General features: G+C 45.5%; 1 protein-coding gene across 1 annotated transcript in view; it reads left to right on the forward strand.

Moving 5' to 3' along the window:
- The first annotated feature begins 860 nt into the window (after positions 1–860).
- LOC144143394 (uncharacterized) overlaps positions 861–11,174 on the forward strand; it is a 35,654-nt gene continuing 25,340 nt past the window's right edge. The window contains exons 1-3 of the mRNA XM_077675156.1: positions 861–1,060; positions 2,481–2,518; positions 4,155–4,241. Of these exons, the coding sequence (XP_077531282.1) occupies positions 1,012–1,060; positions 2,481–2,518; positions 4,155–4,241 (174 nt within the window). The 5' untranslated portion in view covers positions 861–1,011. The remainder of the gene's footprint in view (positions 1,061–2,480; positions 2,519–4,154; positions 4,242–11,174) is intronic.

The following is an 11,174-nucleotide window of genomic DNA, read 5'->3' on the forward strand; positions in this document are numbered from 1 at the left end:
TTTCCAAAAGCACAGCCAGAACATACGTTAGAAGATTCCGCTTAAAAGCTAGATCGCAGTGATCGTAAAATAAACGCAAAATTAAAGGAAACCAACAATAGCTTTTTGGCCTCAGGACAGTAATCATTGGTCACGAGGTGAAATTAATGGTTCTAGTTTGTTCAAAATAGTGATTCTTTCAACGAATGTAACGGTGTTTTACAATATTGGTCCATTTCAAAAAGTAGAACTTTACCACATAGCTTATCTAATATGCCTAAACTTCTGGGGCACCCCTATAAGCATTACACGAAGTTCAGCATTTCGTCAACAGGCTTATTCGTCTCATAAACAGGTTTTTCTGTTTCCAAGTATGTTGGCTGTTTACTATGCAAATTGGAGTTTTATGTGCTTCAGTTCCACACTAGAGTAAAACTACAATAAATGCATGATTGCACGTGCACTGCACGTGCACTGAGATATCAACACCGCGCTTTCCAGTTCGCTTCTGAACTGCCCACCATGCCATCGAGCTGCTCCCATCTCTTGTCTAGAAAGAGTCAGTATTATTCTGCTGTGGAAAATGCTTACAGAACCAAGTTCACTGGAGCGTTGAATTTGTGTTTTCGTAATTTGTTTGTTATATTTGCAGAAATACTTCCCTGCAAACCACTACTCAGACATTTGGTCGACAAGAGTAACCGATGAGGCTTTTCTTTATCCTCGTGGGCCAAAGGCCAATGGTATATAAAAAACAAAAATATATGCACAGTGTGTCAACTACTGTTGGACGGAACAATACAAAAGAAAGAATGCAAAATGCCCGCTCTGTGGTATTGTTTTTCGAGCACTATTTTCCCCGAGGTTATCTTAGACACGGACGAACCCTTAGAACCTCGACGAGAGAGGAAGCTATAGCTGTAATTTTAAACATATTGGCGGTATCGCTTGCTGCTATTTCGTTGAATTATACCTACTTGTTAGGAACTTTTCACGTCAAAAGGGAAGCAAAATCACTTCAGTGGCGGAAACATGACAAGTGAATTGTATTATTTCGTGCTTTCGGTTCTTGCGTTTGCTGGTAAGTTCACGTTCTCTTGTCGCAACAGCCATAATACGGAACTAAGAAAACGTTCAACAATGCAAATGAAGTGTACCTTGGTCAGCAGTTACCCGAACTTGCTTTATCATATCTTTTCTTTCTGCAGTAACCTGTGACTTTTATTACTGTTCTTAGAGTTTCAATGAATTGTTAGATCTTTAGTAAACAATTCTTTGAAAAAGTCTTGTCTGGTCTAAATGTAGGTAAATCTGCGATTTTCTTTCATAAAAGCCCAATATTTTTGTTCTGAGTTAGAGCGGTGATTTGGGCTACTTTATGTATGATAATGGTACTTCATTTTCAGACAGTGCTATTAAACGGGCAAGAAAATGCTACACACGGTGCTGAATAACAACTGAAGGTTTATTTTTTACTTTTTGTTTTTAAAATACCCACCACGGGAGAAACAACGACCCGCAAAAAACCAAAAAAACAGCACCTACACGTGACCCGTAATACATTGGGGTACTTCGAGCCAGTCATCCTCATTCGGGCATTGGTTGGCAGTGATTATGAAAAAGAAATGCTTTCTTTTGTAGATTGATGAATGCAATGCTCGCACAATCTTCTTTTGGTTTCTGGCACAGGTGTGCTAATGTATTTCGGCTGCTGCTGTAGTTTGCACGCTCCCGCCACACGCGTATAATGAAGCTTGGGGGAGAACCGCATTCTCTGTAGTGTACTAAAGAAGGCTTCCTTTTCAGCTCTAAGAGTTTCCTTTTAGTTTTTATCGCGTAATCTTCATCTCCCCTTTCATCGTGTAGTTATTGCGCCTTGTAAAATACCTACAATTGTGCTAGAGTGCGGCGCGCTCCATGTTATATTTGTTTTTCTTCCCGCTTTTACAACAAGTAAAGCCAATTTTTGTGTATTTTTGAACTAGTACGTACTTGTGCGAACACAACTGGAGACGCTCATTTCCTGTTGTATTTTTATTGGGAGAAATGCATAGGCGCGAACATATTCTATAATATTTGGCAGTGCTGGGAATTGCTCCGCTTTCATATGTCTCATTTAATCCAAGCAAATTGATCATTTCTTATTTGAAGGCAAGCACATTTTCTTCAACATTGTAGGAGTGAGAATGCCATTGTGTTAAATGATTTATCAATCGAAGTTCTCACCTCCACCACACGTATGTAAAATTGGCGCCAAGCCCAGAAACTTACGTAGGCCTTCTAGAGCAAAGAAGTAGTACTTTAAAAGAAGGAAAATTTTGCCGCATAATATTCGAATTGTGAAGAAGCAGGTAAACGTCGCAAAATTGATCAAAACTCTTTCAAAGATAAAGTTTGCCTATTATCGCCAATTTTATATCTACTGGTGTTCGCGACACAGACGGGGAAGTACTATCGCAGTTGATGCGCCACATGACTAAAAAGACACAAAATCGTTTCAGCCTCGAATAATTCTTGCGAAAACACGCACCACCACAGGGTGAGTATTTGTTTTTTTGTTAACCAAACAAACCAAACGGCAAAGTTTTTCGCCCGTGTACGGTGTTTTCTTGGTGGTGCTCCTCAATTTGCACAAGAAAGAAAACCATGCAAAATCCTGTATATCTATCACGTTTCTTTCTATAACTAATAGCACTTTCGCCTATTCCTCGATCGATACCTGCGCAAGATCACATTTCTCATTTTTGTCTAGTGAGCTATGGTAAACTTTGCATTTATGCTTTATTTACAATCGTTTTATTTTCTTTAAAACACCAAAAAAGCATCACTTTCGAGGTGGTTCACCAAAAAAATAGTAAGCACACTTTCAGTTACTGGAATCTACTCTAGACCACAGGCATCGCAGGTTCGTAAAAAACTCAGCAAGAAAGCTTTGCTACCGTGCATAGGAAGATTTTTACAGCAAGCGAATGCCACGAGTCACATTATTATCAGAAAAAAATGAGGGTGCTTTTTCCTTACTAGAGCTTTGACCGCCACTACAATATCGTCATACAATATTAAAATGAAATCTCTCCGCCGCTCTTACAGCCACCAAAAGAGGCCCAAAAATTATTGACTAGTTTTGTACTTTTAGATGCGACTGCGCCTCATTACCTCGCTTTGTCCCTCCATACGGCGTTGTTGTCCGTGCATACCCCTCCCCCTACACCATAAAAAAATAATAGTTAGCGGCGCCCGGTTTCGATCCCACGACCCTGTGGGCGGAACGCGAGGTACATGGTGCTCTTCCCACTACGCCAAAAAACCGAGACAGAATCAGATGCTACCAACGCGCCTTATATCCTTGACTCATTCAAACTACGTCAAAATGCTACTGATAGATCGCATGATGTGGCAATGATTAACACTTGCAATAAAAGAAAAGAAGCTCTCACTTACAGCAAAAATGATGAAGTAAAAGTCGTTGCGACAGCGAAGCCCCAAGCATATCACTTAGAGAGATTGACCAAGATTGGCCGATAAACATAATAATAATCATAAAACATACTATTCATAAGCGCTCCCGACACCTTTCACGCGATTAAAGAATCAATCCAACGGAAACACCAAGTGAACACCACGATGCGTCGCATCTACATAGGGTTCCCCTCGCGGGGAGGTTGGCGCAATTTTTATGCTACCTGTATGCTGTGCTTGTAATTTCTGAACAAAAACCCAAAACGGAGTGGACAGGTTCAGTTTTGTACTAGTAATATTGCTCAGATAACTGTTTTTGAAATACGCCAGAAATCCCAAATTTTAGGCATTTCGATTAAAATATATTACGGCGGTTTTTAATTTCTTGCTTGTTACTTGTTACTTCAGCTGTTGTATTGGAATGAGTATCCATTTCAGATACACCAAGTGATTTTTCAAAAGAGGAAGTCGTATCTAAAAAGGAATTCTTTACAAAAAAATATCGAAACACTGCAGTACTTGCCTCGCGTACTCTTTCAAACACTCATATTCTTCTGAGCTCATTGAATCAAGTTCTTCCAAGGTGCGAAAAAATATTTAGAGTTTATATTCACAAATTATTGCTTTTAGAAAACTTACAAACCATTGCTATGTAGGATAACAAATGAGGGGGAATAAAAACTGAACATCAAGGTTACAACGTCGAACTTTTTCAGAAAGGGTACGCGACGTCGTGTTGGTATCGAATTCCTGGAGCCTCTTATAATGCGCCGGTTTGGGTGAGAGAGGATACACCTTGCATAGTAAGTTTTTGCAAGTATTGACAATTTTGTTTTTTGGCTAATTGCGTTTTGAATACATACCTGCGTATTCAACGTTGCATTTTTTTATTCTGATGGCCACGCGTTTAAAATGTCACGGTGAAAATATATTTTTTGCCAAGTTTTGTTTTTCGATTCGACGCATAGGACTCTTACGTTTATTGCAATATAAAAAATGATCTCGGATTGCATACGTTTTATAGTGGACTAACACCAAAGTTATCTATGGAAAAACACTATACCATGCTGTTTTTTTTCTGCATAACGCGTTATAACGCATTCAACAAAACAAATTTCGAGAAAGAGCCTCGCTTTATTTTGTGTAACCTATACACTGCAGGCCAACGAAGAAAAAAAAAACGTTATATTCTCTGTTGTTGACACGTCTGGCAACAAAGTGTTTTTATTACCATGTACCATTTCTCTTAAACACCTTATGGGCCACCTGATAGGTGGAGTGTGCCGTTCCACCTAACCTAATAAACTCGAATGCCCCTCTAGCTTTCAAACGAAGGCAATCATCTAGTGCGGAAGATTTCCTGTCATCACTCTGGATCATTTTTATCCCGCCTTAGCCTCACCAGTTTAAACGTTGGGGCTGTCTTAAAAATGAAGGATAAGTATACTATAAGGAGGGAAATTGTAGCTTATTTGCTCAGCATTTTGTCTACTTTGCGAACCACTAAAAATGCGAATAAAGTAACGTGTGTTGCTCAAACATTTAGACACTTGTGCTAGAACACATTGTCAATTAGCACTCTATAACAACTACTTGCTATCGCTTGCACAATTTTAAGAGACTTCATATAAAACGATTGTCGTAATCACGTTGCACAACAAACACTTTGTCTATCGAAACCAATAATTCCAGAGACCTGAAATGTTTACAGAGAAATATTTAGGGGTGTGAATACGTTACCGAAGCAAGGATTTCAGCAACTGTTTTATCTTTTCCCTCAAGACTTTATAATTACTAGGGCTTCTCCATGGGCAATGGCGAACAGTTTGTGCCCTCCAGAGCTAAATGCGTGCTTTTGTCGTTCGTAATGGCAAGAGTATCCTTTTTGGATTCGTACTTACCTGGAGTTCCTGTAAATACTATTAAGCCAGTATTTTGTGCAAAAATACCGACTTTTACACTGTCCCGCACTGGAATCACTCGATTTGTGCAAGCGTATTTTGGTACCAATAACGTTACCAGCTTTGTTTGTAAAATAGTATATACCACGAAACGATTTGTACTCTTTAATGTACGACATGTGGATAAATGTGTGAATTTTTTGAGTAGTTTACTTTTAACATGTTTTATAGCATAGTACAATTGCGATAAATTATGGCCTCTACCTGACAACATTGTAGCTTACCTTTTTTTGCAATGAACAGCTTTCATTCCCATTTCAAGAAGTGTTACGTTCGCGCGGGGAAAATTATGTTTTAAAGAGTATTTTAGGAAGAAACAACGAAATGCTGCATGCAAACATTGAGGACAATCTATTTTGTATACAGTATCAGCCTACTGAGGGTACGTTTGCGGCGCGTATATACGCTAATAAACACAACGTTTGGTATTTGGGGGGTGGTGGCAATCAGTGTATACCTCTAAAAAGAAATATAGCAATGTATAATTATATATGTATAGATGTATATATATATATATATATATATATAGTAAAAAGGGGCGCAATAAAAAACATAACAAGTTTACTTCGAAAACATAACTTTACATCGACGTTTCGGACGGGGACTGTCCTTTATCAAGCGTAATATTTTACAGAATGGAAGCGGTTTATATACAGTTCAAGCGGTTTATATACAGTTCAAGAAGTGCTTGAACTGTATATAAACCGCTTCCATTCTGTAAAATATTACGCTTGATAAAGGACGGTCCCCGTCCGAAACGTCGATGTAAAGTTATGTTTTCGAAGTAAACTTGTTATGTTTTTTATTGCGCCCCTTTTTACTATTTAACCTTCACTAGCCTAATCGTTTACCTTATATATATATATATATATATATATATATATATATATATATATATATATATATATATATAGTTATATATATTGTTAAGGGGTTTATTGGTGCTCAGGAACACCGAGGAAGCAGTGAGTAGACAAGGGGTGATGCCGAGCCAGCTGAACCTCTTCTTCACAAGCTCCTTCTGATGATGATAGATGAGGTGTGCCAAAAGCACGGCAGTGATGATGATCCACAATAATGCACGAGAATGGCGCTGTCAGGGAATGTCCCGTCGTCTTCGTTATTATTTCCCCCCGTGGAAGAAGACGCCATCCTGGCGGCGAATTACGGAGCAGACGAAACCAGAGGCTCGTGATAGGGTTTTAAGCGCTGCACGTGGACAGTCTCACGCCCACGGCGGCGGAGGTCCGTAGAGAGGGCCATAGGCTCAACGATGTAGTTGACGGGTGACGTACGCTCGAAGATGCGGTGGGGGCCATGATACTTGGCGAGAAACTTCGTAGACAATCCCGGGGTGGTCGAGGGAATCCATAGCCAAACCAATGACCCCGGCGAATAAGTCGGTGCCACAGCTGTGTCGTCGTGGCGAGATATTTGCCGCCACTGGTCTTCAGCTGTGAAGGTTTTCGCAAGTTGTCGGCACTCTTCCGCGTGTTTGGCGGCTTCTGATGCTGGGGTGCACTCCGAGACATCCGGACGATAAGGAAGCACGGTGTCGAGAGTGCACAATGGTTCTCGTCCGTAGAGTAGGTAGAAAGGGGAGAAGCCGGTTGTAGCCTGTATAGCCGTATTGTATGCGTACGTCACATAGGGGAGCACAAGGTTCCAGTCATCGTGGTCGGAGGAGACGTACATGGACAGCATGTCACCAAGAGTTCGATTAAAACGCTCAGTGAGGCCATTAGTCTGCGGGTGGTACGCAGTTGTGGTGCGGTGGATAATACGGCACTCAGTGAGGAGCTTCGCGACAACATCGGATAAGAGGACGCGTCCTCGGTCACTTAGGAGTTCTCGAGGCGCTCCGTGGCGCAATATGAAGCGACGTAATATAAAGGAGGCGACGTCTCGTGCTGTGGCGGTAGGCAGTGCAGCGGTTTCAGCGTAGCGCGTGAGATGGTCGACCGCAACAATGACCCATCGATTCCCGGCGGCTGTGTAGGGCAAAGGCCCGTACAGGACAATGCCTACACGGTCAAATGGTTTCGCCGGGCAAGGAAGGGGCTGCAGCGGACCAATAGAACGGGACGGCGGTGACTTGCGGCGTTGGCAGGTAGCACATGATCGGATGTACTTGCGCACAAAGTTATACATGCCTCGCCAATAATAGCGCAGGCGGATACGCTGGTATGTTTTGAGCACCCCTGCATGGCCACAGGTGGGATCGGCATGAAGAGTGTCACAAATGTCGATGCGCAGATGACGAGGAATGACAAGCAGCCACTTCCGTCCTTCGTTGTCGTAGTTGCGGCGATAGAGCAACTCGTCGCCAATCGTGAAGTGCGAAGCTTGCCTGCGCAGAGCCCGAGATCCGTGAGCGGGTGACGTGCCAGAAAGCAAAGAGATGAGGGAAACAACTCAGGGGTCTTTTCGCTGCTCTGTTCGGATGTCGGAGAAAGAAAGTGGTGACATGTCAGCATGGTCAGCCCGGAGGCACGCGGAGTCGTGGGACACTGACATTGGAGAACGGGAGAGGGCATCCGCATCGGAGTGTTTGCGGCCGGATCGATATACAACCCTTATGTCGTACTCCTGGAGCCGCAGAGCCCACCGTGCGAGCCGCCCTGACGGATCTTTCAGTGTGGACAGCCAACAAAGTGCGTGGTGGTCTGTGACCACGTCGAAAGGGCGACCGTACAAATAGGGCCGGAACTTGTCCAGCGCCCAAACAATGGCCAAGCACTCCTTCTCCGTCACGGAATAGTTGGATTCGGCTCGGGTAAGGGTGCGGCTGGCGTAGGCAACGACGTATTCATCAAAGCCTGACTTTCGCTGGGCCAGTACAGCGCCAAGGCCGACCACGCTGGCATCAGTGTGGACCTCCGTAGGCGCGTCAGGGTCAAAATGTCGCAGAATAGGAGGTGACGTAAGAAGTCGCCGCAACATCACGAATTCCTTTTCACATTCAGGGGTCCACGCAGAGAGATCGGTGGAAGCATTACTGAATAGCTGCGTCAATGGCGCAACAACGGTGGCAAAGTTGCGGACGAATCGTCGAAAGTAGGAGCAAAGGCCTAGGAAGCTTCGCAGTGCCTTCATAGAGGTCGGCTTGGGGAACTCAGCAACGGCCTTGAGCTTAGACGCGTCGGGCAGAACACCGTCCTTCGAGACAACGTGACCCAGTATGGTTAACTGCCGTGCAGCAAAGTGGCATTTCTTTAGGTTTAGTTGTAGCTTTGCGCCGGCAAGACAGGTCAGAACTTGCTCCAGGCGCCGTAAATGGGTGTCGAAATCTGGGGAAAAAATTACGACATCGTCCAAATAGCAGAGACATATCTTCCATTTTAGTCCGCGCAAAATGTTATCCATCATGCGCTCGAACGTGGCAGGTGCATTGCAAAGGCCGAACGGCATGATGTTAAACTCGTAGAGTCCGTCGGGTGTTATAAATGCCGTCTTTGCGCGATCAGCCTCTGCCATAGGCACCTGCCAGTATCCCGAACGCAAATCAAGCGACGAGAAGTACTCAGCTCCCTGTAGGCAGTCAAGTGCGTCGTCATTACGCGGTAGAGGGTAGACGTCCTTCCTGGTGATCTTGTTGAGGCGGCGATAGTCGACGCAAAAGCGTATAGATCCATCCTTCTTCGTCACTAGAACGACTGGTGAAGCCCAGGGACTGTTTGAGGGCCTAATAATGTCGCGTTGGAGCATGTCATCCACGTGGACATCAATAATGCGACGCTCTTTCGGAGAAACACGGTAGGGTCGTTGTCGTAGCGGTGGGTGCGAGCCAGTGTCTATGTTGTGTTCCACTGCTGATGTTCGGCTGAGCGAGGCTTTCACGCAGTCAAAAGACGACCGAAATCGTTGAAGAAGTGCCAGCAGCTTAGCTCGTTGAGTTGGGGCGAGGTCGTTGTCGATGGCCTTACTAAATACGTCGGAGTTAGATGCGTCTTCTGCTGACACTGGGCTCAACTCCAGAATATCAAGGTGAGGTGGATCATCGGGCACGTCAACTACGGCATTTTGATCGACAGGTTCAATCCAGCCGAGCGTTTCACCTTGCAGCAAAGATAACGGATGGGAGTACAAATTTGTAATCAGCATGCGGCTAGCACCAGCGTGGGTCGATAAGAGAGCGGACGGCAGCGGAAGACGCCTGCGGCGGTTGAAGAGCACAGATGGCGTAAAGAGCACAGTGGCGTCAGCATAAGAGGCACAGCCCAGAAGCACGGAAACAGAGCACTGTGGCGGAATGGTAGTGTCCTCGCTGACGACAAGTTTAGCGGCGTTCGCTTTGTCACTGTACAAGTCACACTGTGAAGTAAACGCAACCTCCGCACGCGCACAGTCAATGACGGCAATGTGGCGAGCGAGGAAGTCCCAGCCCAGAATAACGTCATGGGAACACGAAGGCAGCACGATAAGTTCGATTATGTACAAGAGGCCTTGGATGGTGACACGAGCTGTGCACGCCGCCATTGCTTCAATGTGTTGCGCGCTCGCAGTACGCAGCGAGAAGCCACCCAACGGCGTCATCACTTTTCTGATCATCCGACAAAAGTCTTCACTAATCACTGACACAGCAGCGCCTGTATCGACTAACGCCTGTGTTGGTCTGCCTTCTACTAATACGTCGATAACGTTCAGGGGAGAAAAACGAGGCCTTGAAGAGTTCGACCGTAACGCAGTTCTTGCCTCAGGAACTGCGGTTGCTAGTTTTCCTCTTCGGAAGCGGGTTGCCGTCGACGCATCGGATAAATAGAGCGGCGACGCGGAGACGACGAGCGACGATTCCCAGAAGCGCGGTGGTCAGCAGGTGAGGGGCTGATGTGATATCCATCGGAGACGTCGTGGGGGACTGGCGGCCTGTTGGACAAACCATAAGTTGGCGGTCGGAGAACAGCAGTGGCTTGCGGTATGCGGCGGCAATATTTCGCGACATGCCCGGCATAACGGCAAAGGAAACAAATTGGGCGGTTGTCCCACGTTCGCCAGCCATTGTTAAGCTGGGCAGGAGGCCGAACTGGGGGAAATGGGACCATCGGTGGTACCGGGCGCTGATAAGATGGTGCGGCCTGACTTAGAGGGACTCCCATGGTGTCAGCACACGTCATAATCTGCGCCGGGGGCGACCGGGCGGCAGTTTCTGCATACGTCATCGGCGCGGTTAACGCAGTCATGTGATGAGGATCCACAACGGCAGTACGCGGCAGGGCTTCAGCTACTTGCTCTTGAATCACCCTCCTGAGTGTCGGCACAACAGAGGACGGAGTCTCGGTAACGCAAGGCAGCAGAGAAAGCTGACGAGCGACTTCCTCAGGGACAAGTTCCTTTATGCGCGACAACAAGGAAGGGCTTTCGGGGTGGCCAATCAAACTTGCTAAAAAGTCGTCAGGAGCTGAAGGCCGCCGCGTGAGGCTTCGCAGACGCCGAAGCTCGTCGAAACTCTGGCAGAGGTTTACTACGTCAGCAATTGAACGTGGGTCCCTCGCCAAGAGCATCTGAAAGGCATCGTTGTCTATACCTTTCATGACGTGCTTGATTTTATCAGCTTCGGCCATGGATGGATCGACACGCCTGCATAGGTCCAGAACGTCCTCGATGTAACTGGTAAACGTTTCACCAGTTTTCTGCGCACGGGTGCGCAAGCTTTGCTCTGCGAGCAGTTTGCGCACGGCGGGACGGCCAAAAGCTCTCAAGAAGCGCGTCTTGAACTCGAACCAGGTGTCTATGCCCGCGACGTTGTTATTAAACCACGTCTCGGCGAGTAAAGTT

The sequence above is a fragment of the Haemaphysalis longicornis genome, unplaced genomic scaffold, assembly GCF_048455015.1.
Source record: "Haemaphysalis longicornis isolate Haplotype H1 unplaced genomic scaffold, Haemaphysalis longicornis Haplotype H1 scaffold_6, whole genome shotgun sequence".
Lineage (NCBI taxonomy): Eukaryota > Metazoa > Arthropoda > Arachnida > Ixodida > Ixodidae > Haemaphysalis > Haemaphysalis longicornis.